The following is a 22,971-nucleotide window of genomic DNA, read 5'->3' on the forward strand; positions in this document are numbered from 1 at the left end:
AAAAATAAAAGCAAGTGGTCACATTGCTTTGATACACTGAGCTAGAGATTAGGCTTCTGCAGGTTGGTTCAAGTTCCTTAAAGTAACTGTTCCTTAACCTGCTGGTGTGGGACTTCAGGTTTCTGTATTTCCTGCCTGATGGTAGCTTCTAGAAGATGTCATGCTGGTAGGATGATCACTGGGGCAATCTTCTTTCACGTCATGCTCAATAATTTATAACTAACTTGAATCTAATTGGCATGCAGGCCGCTCATAATCATTTTAAGAGTTCCTGCTTTGGTAATGTTCCCTTTCCCTGACAACTTCAATGGGCACACTTAATGTCAGAGAAGTGTACGCACTATACATCCTGAAGTTATTTTTCTTCGCAAACATCCACGAAAAACAGAGGACTTAAATGTTAGAACCCCAAAGCACCCCCCCACACCAGCTCCCCCCTCCCACACACAAACAGCAGCAAAACAGCAGAGTCCCTCCTCCCCCACCAGAAAAAAACCCGGGGGGGTTTCCCCTTAAGTCAGTGGCAATTTGTGGAATTGGAAGATTTTGCTGCAAGAGACGGATTACTTTGCTGAAGTGAACATTAAACAAACCTGCCTCATGCCTCTTCAACCATAGACTCCAGCGACGCACGACTCCAAGACTTGTGGGTACCTGCCGAAGCCACTCACAGTCTGCGCCCTGGCGCATCCCAGTGTCAAGAAACAAAAGGTCCCGACACTGTGCTGGTTTACCACAAATGAAGTTCGCTCGAGTGCCAAGATTTGCCTGGCTGGAAATGCTCACAATGGAAACGGAGGACCGGGAGATTAGTAAGCCATGTTTATAAAGGTGAGTTGTGGTGCGACTGGAAGGAATTAAGGAGAGGGTTTAGGTAGCGAGGTGTACTTTTGAAAACATCAGGATAATCGCGAGAGAACTCAGTTGGTATTTCTGCCAGCAGAGTGAATAAATAATTTATTTCAATAAAACAAAGAGGACCTGGCGAAATGGAAGAACTGAGTAAGTGCAGAAATATGGGTAAAAACATTCTGTTCCTCTAGCGACCTCAGTGTACTGATGGTGCTGGTGAATTTTAATTTCTGCCTTGACTTCCCAAGTTATGGAGAATTGTCCACGCCTGTCAGAATCTCAGCCTGGACCCTCGTGGATCTGACGGTGTGGCGTTGAGTGGTTCTGCCAGGCAGCGCCTGGAACGCCTTCAAAACACGGGTTAACCACAGCTGCCACCAACGTGGCAAGATGCTCCAGGAAAAGCAGATGTATCAGTTTCCCTCCGAGCCCAGGTTTCCTAAACACACTTGTATCCAGAGAGCCGTGCCAGTCACGTGACAGCACTGCCCTCACCTGGTCGGAGGTCACACCACCTGCCAGTCAACATTTCGCCCCTCCCAACTGATCAATGCACCCTTAACCATTGGCCACCTTAATTGGATTAACCCGTCTAGCACCAAGCTGTTGGCCCCCCGGTGAATCACCTGGGCTGGACCCCCCAGCTCCCTGACCTATAAAGGGTGCCACATGTGCTTGGCTCGCTCTCTTTTGCCATCCTCGAGGGACCACCCTGCCTCACTCCGGGCTGAAGTCAGCAGAACAGCGCTGGAGACACGTGGTAAGGTGTGCACCGAATCGGGTTGTGGGAGCGTTTATTGTCGTCCCTTTAGCAAAGAGCCGTGCCTGCCCCTGGTCGAGGGGTGGCAGGTATTGAGGTTACTTTTCCCTTGCTTGTATGTGTACCTGTACTCCGTCCCCACACCGCTTTCCCGTGTATTGTACTGCCAACCTGCTTTTTCCCACGCTCCTCTATTCTGCGCATTTGTGCAAATATTGTAGACACTTGTGTTGTTCCCAAGCTTTTTCTCCCCTTGTAAATAAACTCCTTATTGTTAAAACTGTGTGTCCAGAGCCCTTGCCTTTGAGAACCAAAAAATCTTTCTCATTTCCATCACAACAACACTCCATTTCAGTTTCCTTTGCCCAGGCCAAGCTGATCCCATGCCTCATACCAAACTCCTGAAAGGCGGACTGTACTCCAATCTATTTCTTGGTAAAAAAAAATAGCAGATAACGAAGGAAAAGCTCGAAGTTGCTTTCAGAACCTCCTTGAAAAAGAACCGCACATTCTACCAAGACCAGGGACTTCTGGGCCCACAACCATCCAACATGGAAGCCGAGCGTTCCGGTTGCCCTTGTGAACCTTGAGCCTGCAAGCCCGTAAATCCCAGAATAAACAGCCGGCACACAAACACACAAAGTACCAGCGCGCACATCCTGCCAGCACCTGCCTGCCCCATCTGTGGGTGTCTGCCGTTCCCAATTTAGTCGCATCAACCACCCCTGGGGCACAGAACTGGAGCCGTCTTCGATCCCGATGGACTGCCGAAGGAGACGAGGGCGGAATAAAACGCACAGGGCAAAAAGTACTCAGAGAAAAACTGGAACGAGGCCGAGCGACATGGGAGTTCACAGCTCAGCTAGCTTGAGGTCCGATGCGGGGTCGGTACAAAAGTCAGGCCAAAATAAAATCAGAAATAGAAAAGCTGGAGATTTCTGTTTGTAAAATGAGTAAGTTGAGGTTTTCTGGTGAAGCTAGAATTGAGAAATGAGATTATTCAATACCATGGGGACCACAGAAGTTGGAGCAGATGGCTGGTGTGCAGTGTGCATGGGCAAATTAGCACACCCTGGAAACAGGGGAAAAAAACAGCAGCTGTTGGAAGAATTAACGGTGAAGTAAGTGTAGGTGTGCCCCAGACAGATAGGGCGGCAAGAGCTGAATTTAAATACCGGAGGCATTTTTTGACAGCGCACGTCTTCCCCTGGGCTTTCGAGGGAATACTGATCTGGCACGTTCCAGCGCCTTGTACGACGTGGTGTGGTAGTGTTGATAAACAGATAGTTCTTTTAATCAGGGTGATGCATTGGGTAAAGTACACGCTCAAAAGCTGATAAAAGAACAAGTCCAACACCAGCAAAGATCAAGAGGGTGTGACAAACACATTTCACTTTTTTGTTAATATAAAAATCCCACGTCACATCCAGCTAATAGCTCTAATTTAATAGTGTAAACGAGGTGCCTATCAGTGTAACATTTTAGGAATAATTAAACTTTAAAAGGAGGTGTGCCAATTCCAAAATAGGTTTGTTGCTGGAAAGATACTGTTTTTTTTCCTTTGACATCAGAAACTTCTGTAACTTTCTCGCACTCTTCTTTATTCTTCCCTGTATTTCCTCCCCTGCTTTTTATCTCCCCGTGCACGAAGTCAGATCTCATACGGTAGAACCGTACCTCCTTCATCAAATAAAAGGGTCGGCAGAGGAGCCACTTCTTGCAGCAGCTGGTAAAGTTCCGTTTTCTCCAGGCCCGCCGCCGCAATTCTCCGCTGCCATCAGAGAGAGCATTGTCACGGTAGCAGTGAGCCTTGGGTCTGGCGCAGCTTACTCGCAGGATAAACGAAAACCGCGAGCGGTCAGAACCAGAATCTGGCTTAATGTCACCGGCATACATTGATTTGCAGCCGCAGTCCAATGCAATGCATAGGAATAAAACTATCTGAAATACATCTTGTGGAAATGTTCGTTGATGATGAACGCCAATAAAAAATAAATTACAAAAAATATATATAAATTGTAATAAGTATATTTTAAAAAAATGAGGAGGTACAGGAGGTTGAAGACGCACGATGAATATTTTAGAATCAGCTTCTTCCCCTCCACCATCAGATTTTTTAAAATGGACAATGAATCCATGAACAGTACCTCAGTATTTTTCCCTCTCCTTTTGTTTTTGCACTAATTATTTTTTTACATATACTTTTTATATAATCAGGTTTGGTGCTGGCATGTGGCCTAGTGGATAAGGCATCGGTCTAGTGATCTGAAGGTCACTGGTTCGAGCCTCAGCTGAGGCAGCGTGTTGTGTCCTTGAGCAAGGCACTTAACAACACATTGCTCTGTGTCGACACCGGTGCCAAGCTGCTTGGGTCCTAGTGCCCTTCCCTTGGACAACATCGGTGGCATGGAGAGGGGAAGGCCTGCAGCATAGGCAACTGCCAGTCTCCCATACAACCCTGCCCAGGCCTGCGCCCTGGAAACCTTCCAAGGTGCAAATCCATGGTCTCACGAGACTAACTGATGCCTATCAATCAGGTTTAATAGCAATGAGAAGAGGACATGTCCTGGGCGATGGGGGTCCTTATACGTGGGCACTGCCTTTTGAGGATGTCCTGGATGCTGGGGAGGCTTGTTCCGGAGCTGACTGAATTTACAACTCCCTGCAGCTTTTTCCGATCCTGTGCAGTGCCACCCTCCGCACCAGATGGTGGCAGTCCACGATCATTGGAGTACTCTTGCGTGTCCAGGACAAAGAAGTGGGCAGGAATAAAAGCATTGTGGGCTGCACTCACCCTGCCTCACACTCACTCATCCTTCTGGAAAACGCTTTCGGGCTATTCAGTATTAAATACAGGGTTATTCAAACAGAAAAAAATGCCATCTTAAAAGTCTCTTCCCCGACAGATAATCTGATCAACCATTCTAGTTACACCCTACCCCACCCCCCTTTACCATAACCCCCATCATTGCAGTACATTGTAGATACCTTAAGTTACTTTTTATAATACCGTTTACACTGTAAATGCATGTTGGTATTTATATATTGATGCGCATTTAATTCCATATTCATCCTTTAATCTCTAACTTTAGTTGCTTATTTATACATAATTCTTTATCTTTTATAATAGTTAAATGTTGTTTTTAATGCATTGCACCCAATAAATAAACCACAGCTAATTCCTGATATGTGTAAATGTAGAGTTAGAGGCCATTTTATTAGGTACACCTATACTCCTGTTTTTTGATGCAAGTATCTAATCAGCCAATCATGCGGCAGCAACTCAATGCATCAAAGCATGCAGACATGGTCAAGAGGCTCAGTTATTGTTCAGACTGGGGTAGAAATGTTCCCTATGACTGAGGAATGATTGTTGGTGCCAGATGGGGTGGTTTGAGTATCTCAGAAATTGCTGATCTCCTGGGATTTTTATGCTCGGCAGTCTCTAGGGCAGGGGTTCCCAATCTCTTTTTATGACATGGACCAATACTAATAAGCAAGGGATCTATGGACCCCAGGTTGAGAAGCCAGGCTCTGGACCAGGAGCTCTAGAGTTTACGGAGAGCAAAACAACAAAGCATCCAGTGGATGGCAGCTCTAAGGGTAAAAATGCCTCGTTAATGAGCGAGGTCGGAGGAGAAATGGCCAGACTGGTTCGAACTGGCAGGAAGGTCACAGTAACTCAAATAACCACGTATCAGTGGAGTGCAGCAGAGCAAACTTTGAAGCAGCAGATCATGAACATACACCTGAGTGTATCTGGGGAATGAAGTTGGTCCTTGATGCGTCGTACCTCCACCGAAGCAACGAGGGAGACGACTCCCTGAGTTCCCATCTCAGCATTCGGGTCCTCGCCACTCTCAGTGACACCACTTCAGTTACCAGTTCCCCCACGTGCAGTTCCCAGAGCAGCAATATCTCACGTGCTCGGCCATTTAAAGGATGCGGACATCGCTGGTGGGGCTGTCATCGAGAGAGAGAGAGACACACACACACACACACACACACACCTGGAGGAACTCAGCAGGCCAGGCAGCATCTATGGAGAGGAATAAAAAGTTGATGCTTTGGGCCGAGGTCCTTCCTCAGGACTGAAAAGGAAGAGGGAAAGGTCCAGAATAAGAAGGGGGGGGGTGGTGAGGGGAAGGAGTACAAGCTGGCAGGTGGTAGGTGAATCACGAATCACCAACAAGAGAAAGTCTGCAAATGCAGGGAATCTGAGCAACACACACAAAATACTGGAGGAACTCAGCAGGCCGGGTGGCGCCTGTGCACAGCCGACGTTTCGGGCCGAGACCCTTTGTCAAGACTGGTGCTAGGTACAGCTAGGTGAGGGAGGCGGTAGATGGCCGGGGAGGGAGGGTGGTGTGCGAAGATGAGAGCTGATGTGGAAAAAGTAAAGAAGAAGACAAAGGAATCTGATAGAAGAGGAGAGTGGACCATGGTAGGGTGGGAAGGGGGTAAAGAGGTAAGCCAGAATGGGAAAAGAGAGAAGGTGGTGGGGGGGGGGGGGGGAAGAAATTATTGGAAGCTAGAGAAAATGCATATTCATGCCACCAGGTTTGAGGCTACCAAAGAGGGATATGAGGTGTTGCTCCTCCAACCTGAGAGTAGTTCATCGAGGCAGCAGAGGAGACCATGGACCGCATGTGCATCTGTTGCTTGAGTTCCCTTGTCCTTTGGAAATGGTAGTGAGCTACACCCCGAACTATTTGGTGAAACTGCCCCCTACACTGTTGCGGGCCGGGGTTGGGGGTGTTGAGTGGAGTGGGAAAGGACAGAATTCCAGTGATCAGGAAGGAACCCCAGTTCATTTCCCAAACGGGATGAGATGGGTCTGTGATTCGAGGCCTAAATGAGGTCTTAATTGCCTGTTGCAACCGTGTTAAACGCCTACAGGTTCAAAAAATCGCTGCCCAGGCAGTTGCAGGGCAGAAACGTAGATCAGGACTGAGAGCTGAAAGACAGGGATCACGGCGCCAGAATTCCAGTGGTGTAATGTTGTTTTGGTCAGTGGTGTGAGCGCATGGAAAAGAAGTACCAATGATTTCCAGAGTGGAATATGATTAAAATAGAAAGCAGTCAGCAGAAATCCTGGGAGATTTACTCCCCTGATGCCTCGGGTCTCTGGGGCAATCACCAGCTTCTTGGCCAAGTTGGTTTATTGAGCGACATGGCTTCGGAGGAGCCGATTTCAAATCGTTGCCAAGGGCGCCCCCACGTGGTAGAATTGAATACACTGCGACCAGAAGATGGTGCAGACCGAAAATCCAAAGGAACTCACCCAAAATGCTGCGGGAATTCAGCAGGCCAGGCAGCATCTATGGAAACAAAGGAAGAGTCAACGTTGTTGGACAGGAAAGGAAGGGTAAAAATCCAGAATAAATAGGTAAGAGCCGGGGAAAAGTACTGTCTAGAAGGCGCTCGGTGAAGCCAGGTGGGAGAGGAGGGACGAAGGAAGAGGCAGGGAGGTGAAAGGTGAAAAAGGCCAAGGGCTGGAGAGGAAGGAATCTGAAAGGACAGGAGAGTAGACCATGGGAGAAAGGGTAGGAGGAGGGGCACCAGGAGAAGAGGAGAGGGGAGAGGGGAGCCAGAGTGGAGAATCGGAGAAGAGGGAAGGGGGAGGAGGAAAACTTACCAGAGATTAGAGAAATCGATGTTCATGACATCAGGTTGGAGGCTGCTCAAACAGAATAGCAGAGTGGCCCCATCGTGGCTGAAGAGGAGCCATCGACTTCTATGTCGGAATGTGAATGGATTTGTACTCTTTATGGCATTGTAATACAATCACTAAAGCAAGCAAGTGCAGATAGCAATTAAATTAATTTATTCATTGAGATACTGTCCCTTTGGGGCGTGCCGCCCAGCACTCCCCGATTTAGTCCTAGCCTAATCGTGGGACGATTTACAATGACCGATTAGCCTACGAATGGAGGAAGGCAATCAGACCACACGGAGGGGAAAGTACAAACTCCTTACAGGCAGCATCGGGATTTGAACCTGGCTCTCCTGTACTGTAAACTGTTGTGCTAACCACTATGCTAACATGCCACCCTAATCTTTCCTCTTCTCTTCCAGTCCTGATGCAGGATCTCGAGGGGAAACCTCTGACCTACAGGTTTCACCTCCACAGGTGCTGCTTGACCTGCTGAGTTTAGTACTTTATGTATTCTATTTTTAATTTAGAGTTCTCCCAGCATTGTGTTTTTGGTCTAGATTCCAGCATCTGCATACATTTGATCAAGTCCCACTCAACTCTTAAACAAAAGTAATTTGAAATTTGTTCACAGCATAGAATGAGTAAGAGTGACTTGATACCTATCTGAATTGTCGACCCTTTATTCCTCTCGATAGATACTACCTGACCTGCTGAGTTTCTCCACCATTTTGTGTGTTGCTCTGGATTTCCAGCACTTGCAAAATCTCTTGTGTTTATGCGTCGATATGTGGTTTCGCAATCTCTCCTGCCAGCACGTATAACCAAACACTGAGACAACTGCACTGCTCCAAAGATAATTCTCACCCTCGGCCATTAGGCTCGATAATGAGTCAACCTAACACCGGGGAAGTGATGACCCCCTCCTGTTAGACTGGTTGAGGTAACTTATTTTCTATTCTTCCTTACTTCTCTTTATGTACTTCTCTAATATTTGTTTATCTGTGTACTGTGACACTATAATTTCCTTTGGGAAGGATAAAGTATCTATGTTTGGTAACAATCTTCAGTGGTTCAATAGTGAAGAAGAAAGTGGAGTCATTGGGGCGCCTCATGACAGCATTTTTTTTTAGCAGGGTTTCTTATTTTTATGAGTTGCTAGCTGGATGCTCAACCCAGCACGGATTGAAAGCGTGCAAGGGGGCCGGCCGGATTCGAACTCGGGAGCCTTCGCTCCAAAGTCCGGCGCTGATGCCACTCTGCCACCAGCCAGCCTTAGTTCAATAGTGTTGTGGTTCTATTATCAATCTGCAGTCATTAAGTTACTTACCGGTGCGTACTGCTCGTTACGCTGTTTAGGGCCGCAATGAAGATCCCCCATCTCAGGCGGTGTTCCGGGCTTCTTTCATCGTGTCAGTAGCTTCCTCTCGGTTTTCACTACTGTCAGTCCTGCAAGTCCCGGGTGGAGACTCAGGAATACCGTCACGCTCAGATGTAGAAGGATTCTTCGTTGCTCTTTACATAACAATTTTGTTTTACCAGTCAAGGTTGTTAGCCCTGAGCTGAACCCCCGAACCTGGAGGACCAGTGGACCACTCTTAGTCTGGCCTCTACCCTTTGACCTGTTTGGCGTGGGTGACCCTACTAAGAGCCGAAGTGTAAAGCCCCGACTCCAGCCAACATAGCTCTCTTGGTCATTAAGGCACACAAGTCTCCAGATTCTACGACAAAGTTGTAGTCCTCTCGGAGGTTGGATTGCATTATTGCTTTTTTAATATATTTTTGTAAATGCATTTTTTCTGCTATCATAATTGTACGTGTTGTGTATTGTGTGTGACCATGGGTACTGTATCTTGCACCTTGGCCCCTGAGGAACGCTGTTTCCTTTGGCTGTATCATGTGTACGGTTGAAAAACAATTGAACTTGAAACTTAAGTTATTAATAACCGGGAGAGTGTGTGTTAACATTTCCCCCATGAAAGCTGAGAATTTGAAAACAGACGGGGTTACAGAGATGATATTGGGTCAGTAAATGAAACCTGGAGCCGACACGGAATTGAAAGAACGTCTTCTGTGCAGGAGTGCAAATCAGAAGCAGGTTGAATATCACCGGCATGAAGTTAGTTAACTTTGTGACAGCCGTACAATGCAATACATAATAATAGAGAGAAAAATTGTGAATTAGAGTAAATATATATAAAAAATAATTAAATAAGTAATGCAGAAAAAAGTAGTGAGGTAGTGTTCATGGGTTCAATGTCCATTCAGAAATCAGGTGGCAGAGGGGAAGAAGCTGTTCCTGAATCGTTGAGTGTGTGCCTTCAGGCTCCTGTACCTCCTCCCTGACGGTAGCAATGAGAAGAGGGCACGTCCTGGGTGGTGGGGGTCCTTAATGATGGACGCCGCCATTCTGAGGCACTGCTCCCTGAAGATGTCCTTCAAGGAGGCCGGTGCCCATGATGGAGCTGACTGAGTTTACAACTCTCTGCAGCTTACTTTGATCCTGTGCAGTAGCCCCTCCCCATACCAGTCCACGATTCAATAAAATATGAAAAGTAGGGACAGTAAAAGTAGTTCAGACTTGAATTTCATGATAGTGGGTTCATTTTGGCAGCTGGAAAGATAGGTATAAGGGAATGGCTAATATGCCGGGGGGTGGGGGGGTATAATTTTAAGGTGTTTGGAGGAAACTACTGAGGTGGGGCATGGATATCAGAGGGAGGTTTTTTTTGACCCAGAGTGAGTATAACACCCTGCCATGTGTAGAGGCAGATATGTTAGGGCCATGTCTGAGGCTCTTAGATGTATGAGGCTCTCGTGGATGTAAGAAAACTGGAGGGCTATGTGGGAGGGAACCGATTTCAGGGCTTCCCAACCTGGGGTCTTCAGGCCCCTCAGTTAACGGTAGGGGTCGACGGTATAAAGATGGCTGGGAACCCCTGCATTGGACTTATTTTAGAATTGGTTAAAGGTACAGCACAACATGAAGGGCTGAAGGGCCTGTGTTTATTTAACGTACAATAAGCTCTTCAAGCCACAACTCCCAGCAATCCCCTGATTTAACCCAAGCCTAATCATGGGACAGTTTACAATGACCAATTAACCTACCAACCGGTATGGCTCTGGATTGTGGGTGAAAAGCGGAGCGCGCGGGGTCACGGGGAGAAACTTCTTACAGCCAGTGGCGGGAATTGAGCCTACGTCATCTGTACCATAAAGCGTTGCTAACCACTATGGTACCGTGCTGCCTTGATATATATTCTAGGCCAATGGCCAGTTAAGAACAGCTTGTGACCCAGACCAGTAGAAACAGGCTAAAATACATCACGTTTCTGAACTTATAAGGAGACGTTCCTGATGCTTGTGGCAAGAGACAAATCGTAAAAAGTATCGTCTTGGGACAAGAGCAATAGTTTCAAAGTTCAAAGATCAAAGTCTATTTATTATCAAAGTATGTATTGATTATACAAACTTGAGATTCATCTCCTAACAGGAACCACAAGATTGTATAATGCTTACATAGTTTGATAATAAATGTACGTTGAACTTTGAAAATTTTGCTCTTGTCTCAAGACAGTACTTTTTAAAATTTGAATCTGTTTGTTGCTTTTTCCCTGAAGGTGATAATTACGAGATACCTTTGCGACTACCTCAAATGACTGCTTTTCCTCTGGGAAGTCTTCACAAACGTGATCGTAACCTATGAATTAATTTTCAAGGATTCTACAATGCATGTTCTCAATATTACTTATTTGTTCTTGATATTACTTTGTATTTGCACAGATTGTCCTTTGTGTATAGTTCTTTACCGATTCTCTTGTACTTCTTTGACCCAGAGTCTCCCAAGGAACTCCATCTTTGTGAAAAGCATCCTTGAAGACCGTGTTGGGGATCTGGAGCAGCAGCTGGATGACCTTCGGCTTGGACAGGAGAGTGAGGGGATCATTGATCAGGGTAACAGGGAAGCAGTCACCCCCCCACCAAGTTGCAGGAGGCAGGCAGCTGGGTGATTGTCGGGGGAAATGGAAATGTGATTGGGCAGCTGGGTGATTGTCGGGGGGAAATGGAAATGTGATTGGGCAGCTGGGTGATTGTCGGGGGAAATGGAAATGTGATTGGGCAGTTAGTGCAGAACACCCCTGTGGCCATTCCCCTCAAGAATAAGTATACCGTTTTGGACACTGTTGTGGGGGGTGGGGGGGGACCTCCCATGAGGAATACCTTAGGACTGGGTTACTGGCCCAGGTTGAGTTGGTGGTGAGGAAGGCAAATGCAATGTCAGCATTCATTTCAAGAGGTCCGGGATACAAGAGCGGGGGGGATATGATGCTGAGGCTTTATAAGGCATTGGTGAGGCCACACCTTGAGCATTGAGAACAGTTTTGGGCTCCTCATCTAAGAAAAGATGTGCTGAGTTTGGAGAGGGTTCAGAGGAGGTTTCACGGGGGTGATTCCAGGAATGAAAGGGTTATCATTCCACGAATGTTTGATAGCTCTGTGTCTGTACTCGCTGGAATTTAGAAGGATGAGCGGGGATCTCATTGAAACCTTTCAAATGGTAAAAGGCCTAAATGGAGTAGATGTGGGAAGGACGTTTCCCATGGTGGAGGAGTCTAGGACAAGAAGGTACAGCCTCAGGATAGAGGGGTGCCTATTTAAAACAGAGATGCAGATAAATGTCTTTAGCCATAGGGGGGTGAACTTGTGCAATTTTTTTATCACAGGCAGCTGTGGAGACCAGGTCGTTGGGTGTATTTAAGGCAGAGATTGATAGGTTCTTGATTGGACATGGCATTAAAGGTTACAGGGAGAAGGCCTGGATGGGGCTGAAGAGGAGAAAACAAGGATCAGTCGTAATTGAATGGCAGAGCAAACTCGATGGGCCAAATGGCCTAATTCTGCTCCTATGGTCTTAAACGCACTCTGGTGTAGGCAGCTTGTCAAAAGAGGCAATCGAGCCAGCCGGGGGAAGGATACCTGAGGGCAAAGACTTTTACTACAGGAAAGTTTTGGTGGATGAGCAGATAATCTCTGCAGCCTGTGCAGAAGAGGCTCTTTCCTGATGGCATATTAAACTGGAAGAGGTTCGAGAGCTTCGGAGAGCCCAGGAACCAATGAATAGGCTTGCCTGTTCTGCCAGGATGCACATACTTTGGACTTGTGTCCCAAATAGATGAAAAAGGTTCATAAGGAGATCTATGCCTTCCTAAAAGAAAATATTGTCTGCTTTGTTTACGTAGTGCTACACTCTTTATATATCTGGAAAAAAAACTTCTTGTATCCTCAGCTTAACTTCATATCTCAACTTTTTTCTCTTTATGTTGGGTTTTAAAAGTTTTCACAATCTTTTAACTCCTCATTAATTTTTGCTATATTATAGGCCCTCTCTTTTGCTTTCACGCTGTCTTTGATCTCCCTTGTCAGCCACACAGTTGCCTCACCCTCCCCTCAGAATACTTGTTCATCTTTGAGACGTGCTCTGTCCGATGTTGAGGGATAGTGCAGGGCACACCAGGGCGCCAGCCTGGTAGGATTTTCGGCTGAACTTTATTGATAACCCTGCCTGTACGTCACGTTAACTGCTCCTGTGTAGGGGTGGTTAACTGAGTGACACTGGAACAGCACTACCACAACAGAATGTACCTACCCTGCACCTTCCGACTCCCAGTCTCTTCTGATTGTCCCAGAGGGAGAGATCATCTCGTTTACCCGGGGGGCGATTTAGGAAGGAGGCTTGCATTTAAGCCTCAGGGTATTTCGCAGTGTTTTATAGCCAAAATAGTCGTTTTGATGTGTGGTTATTGTTGGAAGCGTGATGGCCAATTTGCACGTGGTAAAGGACAAGCAGATAATCAGGAGCATTGGTTTGGAGTTTTTGCCAAGAGCTATCATGGTCGTGGAAAGTCCATGATCGCCCATGTCACACGACACGGCACATCACGAACGGACGATTGGTTAGGAGATTAATTGTGGCCAGGATATTTAAGGCAGTTGCCCTGTACTTCACGGAGCTGTGGTCTTACTTGAAGACAGCAGTAGCCTCACGGTGCCGGAGTGCCAGGATCAGTCCCGTCTGTTCGCACGGTCTCCCTGTAACTCTCGGGGTTTCCTCCCTCATTCTAAATACGTGCAGATCGGTGGGTTCACTATGGCGGCAGTGAGGCACGGATCGGTCCAGAACTCATCTAAAGTCCACTGGAAGTGTCTGTGACATTATGAAATCTCAGTTGCGATGCTACCCTCTGCGGATCCGAACGGTGATGCTCCTGCTGTAAAGGGGTGGAGCCGTCATGAGCATGGACGATGCTTATGGATCATGACCACAGTATCCTTGTAGCTCTGAGAGCACCTCGAGACCCCCTTTAGATCAGGAGCCCCCAACCTTTCTTATGCCACTGACCCCCACCATTAACCGAGGGGTCCGTGGACTCCAAGTCGGGAAGCCCTGCTCTAGATATCGGAACCCATTGGGATTCTACTGATCAGCACCACGCTGAGCCTAGAATGAATAGCAACAGTAGTGGTCCCTGGTATGATATTTAACAGGATCACGTTAGCTCTGTTTTCCTGATTGTGCAAACGAGCACTAAGGAGGAAACGAGAGGGGAATGCATAAACTTTGTAAACAGGTTACATACATTCTACAATCATAAACTTCATCGATATTTCATCTACTTTACAATCTGCGGCATTCATAAGACACTGAGCAGAATTAGGCCATTTAGCCCATCGGGTCTTCTCTGCCATTCCATCGTGGCTGATCTATCGCCCCTCTCAAACCCATTCCCCTCCTTTTTTTGCCCATAACCTTTGCCACACTTACTATTCAAAAACCTATCCACCGCCACTTTAAAGAAACCCTCATGACTTGGCCTCCACAGCCCTCTGTGGGAAGGAATTCCACAGATTCACCACCCTCCGGCTAAAAGGAATTCCTCGTCTCTGTTCTAACACCTCCTATTCTGTCCGGGTACCCTCCAACCTGACGGCACTAACATCGATTTCTCTTAAAGGCAAACAAATTCCCTCCCCCCCCCCCCCCATTCTCCACTCTGACTTCTACTTCTTCTCACCTGTCTATTACCTCCCCATGGGTCCCCTCCTCTCCTATCGGAATCGTTCTTCTCCAGCCCTTGACCTTTCCCACCCACCTGGCTTCACCTATCACCTTCCAGCTAGCCTCCTTCCCCTCTCCCCCCCCCATCTTTTTTTTATTCTGGCTTCTTCTCCCCTCTTCCTTCTCGGCCCTGAAGGAGGTTCTCCGCCCAAAACGTTGACTGTTTATTCTTTTCCTTAGATGCTGCCTGACCTGCAGAGTCCCCCACCAGCATTTTCTGTGTGCTGCTTTAAATATTCAGTAGGTTTCAATAAAATTCATCTCCCCCCCCCCCCACAACCATGTTTCAATTACGAGTCCAGAGTGATCAAATGCTCCTCATATATTAACCCGTTCATTCAGATTTATAATCAGTGCCTGGCGGAATAACAATGTCAACCCAACACTTTTATTTACTCATTGTGCTTTATGTCAACAGAAACAAGACATTTGTAGAAAAATAGAATTTTATTCTAAAAAAAATGCAGCAAATATTTACTTCTTTTCCAAACTTACTGAAACAGTTTCAATAACAGCCTACCATCAAAACACTTTGCGAGAATATAAATTACAGTAAAAAAAAACTGTACACATATTTACACTAATCACACGGCAACCTTAAAAAGAATGCTTTCTTGCGAGTCGAGTTAGGGTTTCATGCAAGATCGGAAGCGATTGCATGGCATACGACGTCAAAAGTCAAAAAAGGAGCGAAACTGAATCGTATTCAGATACAAGTAGTCGGCCACGGCTTAGTTAGGCTCAAAAAACGCGGTTCTAACACTTAACCATGGTCATTACTTCAGGGATCTGACATCAGTGATCCTCGATTTTACCAGTGTGCACTAAGAGTACAGGGTGGTGGAGTTGGTGGGGGGGGGGGGGGGGGGGGCGGGGAAGGCTGTAAGCCTCACTTACAAGACTCTCAAATCCTCCAGCAAGATGAAGATTATCATGCTCCACCTAGCTCAGCGTCAATCGCAAAGCTCTGCAAAGCTCTGATCCTTCACAGGTTGAAGGGGTCAAAAAAATGTTCATTCATCATTAGGACAGGCCTAGACTGTGCTGTGAGCTATTAAGGTACAGATATTTATAACTTGGACCAATTTAAACCTGGGGAGCTTAGAAATTTCTCTCTTCCATTATTGATGTAGAAATCTGCATTTTAAAACACTTCACACAAGGATAATGATGAAAGCAAGTAGTCATCTATCCTTGTAATCTGAATAAAAGCAATCTAATAACTGCTGGAGTTATTTGCCTCCAGGTGGAGTTTAGAAGGGCTCCTGGAGCCAGTTAATAGTTAGAGGCCAAAGCGTCTATGTGGCATAGTCACCAATCATTCTCCTGTAATAGGTCGACAAGAAGATGTCATTGTCAGACGGGCAGTCATGGTGGCAGGAGCAGGTCTTGATGAACATCATCTTCTTCTTGATGATGTCTCCTTCTGGACATTTGAACTCTACGTGCAGAGTGGCGGTGGAATGAGGGGTGCAGCACCTGCCGTCGGTGCAGACTCCACAGAACTTGGGCCGATAGGATCGCGTGCTGCTGCAGCCAGAGAACTCGAACTTCATCGACTTGAATGGCCTTGGAGTTCGGACGCACTTCTTGCCTTTCTGTGGGAGCAGGAGGAGACGAAGCTTTAATGACTTATTGGGAAATTATACCTCAACTACCTAGAGCAGTTTAACAGGAGAAACCCAAAAGGACATAGAATAGTCCGGTACAGTCCAGGCTCTTTGGCCCTCAGTGTTGGGAGAGCAGGGTGGGAGCCTTTTGAAAACTTCAAGTCTCCTTGTGAGTGAGCCAATAAAAAGAAAGGAGATGCAAGCGGAGCGGCCACAGTTGGACTGGGGCAGTGTTAGAGTGGCCCGGCTTTGGCAAGCACAGATTTAAGTAAGTTTCTAGTATTTTCCCCCTCTGTTAGCAAATAGCTAGGGAATGGGCCCCAGAGTTATTGATACGTTCGTTGCGTGAGACGTGGGAACTTTGTTAGAGTGGCCCGGCTTTGGCAAGCACAGATTTAAGTAAGTTTCTAGTATTTTCCCCCTCTGTTAGCAAATAGCTAGAGAATGGGCCCCAGAGTTATTGATACGTTCGTTGCGTGAGACGTGGGAACTTTGGGAGGCCCCCACTCTCCCTGCTAACTGCACGACGGGCACTGAGCAGCAGCTCCTTAGAGTTGTCGAGGGACTGGAACTGCGGCTCAGTGACCTTCAGCTCGGACAGCAGAATGTGGAGGTGATAGACAGGGCCGACCATCTCTCCACGGCTCCTAAGCTGCAGAAGGCAGGTACCCGAGTGACCGACTGGAGAGGGAAAGGGAATAGGCAGCCAGTGCAGAGTACCCTGTAGCCATTCCCTGCAACAGTAAGTATACCAATTTGGATATTGTTGGGGAGGGGTGGGTGGGGAACGTCTCGTAGGGAGCAGCCACAGAGGCCAGGTCTCTGGCTCAGGAGGGATGGGTGGTGGTGGAGAACAAGAGTGAAGTAGTGATGGTTGATTCCATCATTAAGGGAGCAGATAGGAGAATGTGTGGATGTGATAAAGATACACACAGATGGTTTGTTAGCTCCCAGGGATGTCTCAGATCAGGCCCACAGCATTCTAAAGGAGGAGAGCCAACAGCTGGAAGCCGTGGTATATGATGGCTCCAATGTAGGTAGGAAATCCTGAAGAGAGATTATAGGGAGTTAGGCAGAAAGCTGAAATACAGGACTTCCAGGATTGCTGCCTCTGCCACGTTCCAGTGAGGGCAAGAACGGGATGATCAGTGGGAGGCTGTGGAATTAGTGCCGGGAGCAGGGTATCAGATTTCTAGATCACTGGGATCTCTTTTGGGGAAGATATGGCCTGTACAAAAAAGGATGGGTTACCACCAGAACCCAAAGGGGGCCAATATCCTTGTACACAGGTTTTCTAGAGCTGTTGGAGGGGCTTTAAACTATCTGGGCAGGGGAACGGGAACCAGAAAGATAGGGATGAGGATGCGGCAGTATGCAAGTAGACAGGAGAGATCCTAAATGGGGATTTTGTATTTGTATTCATTTGCTATACAGAAATAGAGTCTACAGATGTGAGGAAATGCAGCAGAAGGTCATGGACTCTAGATTAGAGAGGAGGTATTTGCCGTTCTGAGGCAAATCATGGTGGATAAATCCCCAAGGCCTGACAAGGTGTCTCCTCGGACCCTGTGGGAGGCAAGGGCAGAAGTTGCAGGGGCCCTAGCAGAGGTATACAAGCCATCCTTAGCCAAAGGACTGGAGGATAGCCAATGTAGTTCCACAGCTTAAAAGAAGTTCTAGGAATGGTGTCTCATTTTTTTTAAACTGCATTGTATTCGTGGTTTCTAAATGACAATAAACTGAAATTATCGGCCGGGGAGCCTGACATCGCCAGTGGGGAAGTTATCGGAAAGTATCCCATGGGACTGGATATGAATATTTGGATATACGGGGATTAATTAGGGATAGCACGGCTTTGCTCGTGGCAGGTCATGTGTAACCAATCTTAGTTTTTTTTTTGAGGAGGTTACTAGGAAAGTTGATGTTGTCTACAAAGCTTCCACCAAGGCCCCTCACGGGAGGTTGATCCAGAAGGTTCAGGTGCTTGGCGGTCAGGATGAGACAGTACACTGGCTCTGCGGGAGAAGCCAGAGAGCGCTAGAAGACGATTGCCCCCCTGACTGGAGTCCTGTGACTAGCGGATCGCTTTTATCCTTTATTTTTTTGTCATCTGTTTCAATGATCTGGATGATAATATGGATAAACTGGGTCAGCAAGTTCACAGGGTGACACTAAGATTGGGACTTTAGCGGACAGCGAGGGAGACTGTCAGAGTTTGCAGCAGGATCTGGACCAGCTAGTGAAACGGGCTGAAAACGGGCAGATGGAATTTAATACAGCAACTGCAAGGTGTTGCACTTCGACAGGACAAACCAAGGCACACAGTGAATGCTAGGGATCTGGGAATACAGATCCACAGCCCTTGAAAGTGGTGTCACAGGTCGACAGGATTATAAAGAAAGCATCTGACATATTAGCCTTCATAAATCAATATATTGGGTATGGGGGGGGGGGGAAGAATGGGATGCCGAAGTTGTATAAAGTGCCTCATTTGGAGGATTGTGTGCCGTTTTAGTCACCTACCCACAGGAAAGGTGTAATTAAGAGTGAGAGTAGAGAGAACGTTTACAAGGGTTTTGCTGGGTTTGGAGGACCCAAGTTATGTGTAAGCCTCCGTTAGTCTCGATAGACCATGGATTTGCGCCTTGGAAAGTTTCCAGGGCGCAGGCCTGGGCAGGGTCATATGGAAGACTGGCAGTTGCCCAAGCTGCAAGCCTCCCCTCTCCACGCCACCGATGTTGTCCAAGGGAAGGGCATTAGAGGACCCAAGTTATAGGGAAAAGTCAAATGGGTAATGAACTTATACCTTAGAGTGTAGAAGACTGAGGGAAAATTTGATAGAGACACACAAAATTATGAGGGATATAGATAGGATAAAGTACAAGCAGTCTTTTCCCACTGAAGGTGGGTGAGACTGGAACTAGAGGTCATGGGTCAAGGGTGAAAGGGGAAATGTTTAAGGAACATGAGGGGAATCTTCTTCACTCAGAGGATTTTGAGAGTGCAGAACGAGCTGCTGACAGAAAAGATGGATGTGGGGTCAATTTCAGCACACCAGAGAAATTCAGATAGGTACACGGACGGGAGGGGTACAGAGGGCTGTGGTCTGGGTGAAGGTCGATGGGACTAGGCCGATCAATGGCCAGAGGGCCTGTTTCTGTGATGTAGTGTTCCAAGACTCTAGATGCAGGGCGTAGTGAGACTATGAGGAAGGAAAGGCGGATGATACAGCAAATAAAAACACAAAATGTTGGCAGATCTCAGCAGGCCAGACAGCATCTATGGGAGGAGTTAGTGACAATGCTTCAGGCCGAAACCCTTCATCAGGATGATGCATCAACTTTTTTTGTGTGTACTGCTGCCACAATGCTGCAAATTTCACAACATATATCAGATAACAACCCGATTCAGACTTGGTGTCAATTTACCTCTAATGATGCAAACTTCGTAATTTTCACTATTGGGTCCAATTAACTTTGCTGGTTTATGGAAGTTTTTCTGCATCACTTTGCTTTCACGTTCCCTCCTTTTCATCAACTTCAGGGGGGGAGGGCTAGGGGTGTTGCAAAAATATTGCTTACTAAAAAGCTTTTTGTGTCGGACGAGACACCCGCAAATTTTTAAAAACTATAATTGCATCTTCCATCACATCCCAACGACAGTGGCAGTAGTAGGGGATACTCCTCTGTTATGGGACTTCTGTGCTCACTGGTGTTTAGAAGAGTGTCACTGAAACTCATCAAAAGCAGAAAGGCCTGGACAGAGTGGATATGGAGAGGGTCTTTCCTATAGTAGGGGCGTACAGGACCAGAGGGTGTCCCTTTAGAACAGAGACGAGGAGGAATTTCTTTAGCCAGAAAGTGGTGAATCTGTGGAATTCATTGCCAAGCCGTTGGGTACATTTAAGGCAGAGGCTGACAGGTTCTTGATTAGTAAGGGTGTCAAAGGTTATGAGGAGATGGGGTTGAGAGGGATAATAGATTAACCTTGATGCAGCGGCGGGGTCGAATGGGCTGATTATGCCCTATGGACGCCAGAAGCAGTTCCACTGGAATTTTTTTTTGGGGGGGGGGGGAATCGGTGAATACCTTGATGCTTTTCCCGAAGTTGGTGTTGCAAGGCCGGACCATACACAGTCTGCTCTGCTTCTCCAGGCGACACTTCCTGTTGTCCGTGGTAACGCGGGTGGAAATCCCCAATCCGCACGACTTGGAGCAGGCACTCCAGTCAGTGGTTTGGACAATGCAGTTGTCGCGGACTTGGCTCGAGTCAGGTCCGAAAACAGCTTCCTGCCTGTAAACTGAAAGTTTGGGAAGCAGAAATGGTCAAGAAACCTCCTCGTGGACACGGGGGATACACTTGTGTGGGAAGTGGAAAGATTTATTGCGTTTACGGGAGTCTAAATGAAGTCAGTCAAGGTCAGTTCGGTGCTAAATCCCCTCCCACCACATCACAGTAGCTAGCTAGCTGCCCGTCGCCGATTTTGCGGTAGAAGTTGGAAGTCTGACGCTGCTTCATATAACTCTGCCGACAAACGCTCGCTCGCTCGCTCACGCACTCGACATTTACGAGCCGCATTTCTGCGGCTGGAGACCGAAGGGTCAATGCTCACCCGCCAGGGCCGCGTTGAAGGGCGAGCGGTCACGGGGCTTGTCGCAAACCCACTCCTCGCAGCACTTCCCGGGGATCTTGATCCGCCTGGGCGCCGGACAGTCCGGGCTGGGCAGGCGCACGTCGTCGCTGCAGAAGGGGACGCAGCCGATCGCTCCGTCCATGCAAGTGCACTGGTATTTACAACTCGGCTGGAAGGTCTCCCCGCTCCGGTATATCACCCCTCCCAGGTCGCAGGTCGCGCCCTCCCTGGCTGAGGGACAGATCAGAAACAAGACACTCGGGTGAAAACCGCTCCGCCTGAAGCATCAACCCGTTGCTTTTAATATAAGAGAGAGATGGCAGACAAAAATAACCTTCAACAGCAAAAAAAAAGTTGATAAGGGTGAATTGTTAATCGAACTACTTCCCCTCCCGAAAATCTATCGAAAGCCGCTAGTACTTATTCTCAAACCCGAGAAAGACTGCAGGCGCTGGAAACACACAGACACACACACACACCTACCTGGGGGAATTCAGCAGGTCAGGCAGCATCTATGGAGAGGAGTAAACAGTATTCTAGCATCTTCCCTCTCAGACCTGAGGAAGGGTCTCGGCCCGAAACGTCTACTTTCATTAGATGCTGCCTGACCTGCTGGGTTCCTCCCGCGTTTTGTTTGTGAGTCGCTCTGGGTTTACCCTTGCATTAACAACCCTACAAGTGACTCGGGCAGTTACGCATTCGAGTCCCAGCCTGCTGTCAGAAGCCTACACGCGGTTTAAAACTTGACGCTCCCGCCCTGAGCGCTGCTTTGTCGGGTAACTGCCCCCCTCCCATCCCCGACTCATTCCGAGTCACCAGCGGGTCTGGGGAGGATCTCAGCGGGGGTCGGTGCTGGGTAACCCTTCCTCCCGCATCAGATCGTTCGATGTCCTCCTCCTATACCCTCCCGCTCCCCCTTCAGGAGATCTCCCGGCTCTGTATGCGTGAATAACCAGGATTATATCGTCATTATCGCATTGCTGCCGGTTTCTGGTGGAATGGCCACCCTGCCACGGTTACGGCCCCCCGGAGCCTTACCCAAGCAGATGCCACTTCGCTGGTTGGCGTGCGCGGGCAGATCGCAGTACAGCCCCTTGTGCAGGTCGCACGGCAGCCGGGGGCCGCACTCGTCGCCGAGCTGCTGCGCGCAGACTTTGCAACAGCCGCAGCCGTCCATCAGCAGGCTGACGCCGGCCGGGCAGCGCACTGGCTCCAGGGAGCACCGGCAGGGGAACGCGCACTCCTCGGCCGCGGCTCCTGTCTGGACGAAACAAAAAAAAACACAGAGCAAAGGTCAAGACAATTACATCGGGCCCTTTACACACGACCGCTAGGGTCACAACTTGCACAGATTCTCGCTTGTGCACATTTCACGAATCATCCATTTTCTGGCTATTTAAAATACTAAAATTTAACTTTTTTGCAGGCCGGTCAGGAGAACGAATCTCGGGGCAGTATATGGTGATATGCACCGCCTTCGATAATAAGTTTACTTTGAATCCCGTTCTAGTTTAGCGAGACACCAAACGAGGAGTCTGTGTAAATGCGCAACCCCGCCCGCCGATTAGCTTCCTGCAGCGTCCCCGAAACCGGCGTCCACCGGTCCAGAGGCGAGGGCGAGATTCAGCCGGGGCGCTTTAAACGACCGGACGGAGCTTCAGCGCGTCGTGTGGGGGGAAATCCGGGGGTCGAAACCTTGGGGCCATCTCTAGCACCCAAGCGCCCGCGGAGACCGCCCGGTGGGCAGACTTACCCAGGACAGGACGAGGACCAGAGCCAAGCCCCGGGCGAGCCGCGCATCTACTCCGCCGGGCATTTTTTCTTTTAATTTTTGCTCTACCGACAGCTCCGCGTTTTAAAGCCCAACGTCGCCGAAACTCTCGAGAGCTGAGCCGTGCTGAACGCTCGGGTGGTTCGGCGGCTGTTTAAATAAGCGCGGAGAGGGCGGGTCGACCGCAGAATGACATTCCTGGGCGGTCAGATGTGCACAGATCCCTCCGGCATGCTTTCAATTCCTGACTCCCAAAGCGGTCTCAAAGCCGGACCAAAAATAGTTTTATTTTTATTAATGAAAATAATCCCACTTTAAAAGACCTCGAACTTTAAAAGAAATATCAAACTGGCCTTCAAAGTCAACCGGGCGTTGGATCAAGGGAGTTGTGATGGAGTGGGCAGCAAAAGGAACAGGTTCCGCTGGGGGAAATGGGAACCCTTTGATGAGAAGATGAGGGGAGTTTTGGCGGAGCATCGGCGCAGATGTGATTCCCTCTGCTGCACAGGTCCGCTATTGAACTGGCGCGCTGTAACCCATTTATATCTTGGAATAAAGACGGTACAGTTCTG

At 48.0% G+C, this 22,971-nt stretch overlaps 1 protein-coding gene across 1 annotated transcript; it reads right to left on the reverse strand.

Moving 5' to 3' along the window:
* Nucleotides 1–14,813: 14,813 nt before the first annotated feature.
* ccn2a (cellular communication network factor 2a) lies at nucleotides 14,814–22,541 on the reverse strand. The gene is made up of 5 exons (XM_059949319.1): nucleotides 22,382–22,541; nucleotides 21,667–21,889; nucleotides 20,608–20,859; nucleotides 20,084–20,295; nucleotides 14,814–15,983 (listed from the first exon to the last, which is right to left on the reverse strand). The coding sequence occupies exons 1-5, from the start codon at nucleotides 22,442–22,444 to the stop codon at nucleotides 15,684–15,686; spliced, it is 1,050 nt and encodes a 349-aa protein (XP_059805302.1). The 5' UTR covers nucleotides 22,445–22,541; the 3' UTR covers nucleotides 14,814–15,683.
* Between the last annotated feature and the right edge of the window lie 430 nt (nucleotides 22,542–22,971).

This window comes from Hypanus sabinus, chromosome 24, assembly GCF_030144855.1.
Source record: "Hypanus sabinus isolate sHypSab1 chromosome 24, sHypSab1.hap1, whole genome shotgun sequence".
Taxonomy (NCBI): Eukaryota; Metazoa; Chordata; class Chondrichthyes; order Myliobatiformes; family Dasyatidae; genus Hypanus; species Hypanus sabinus.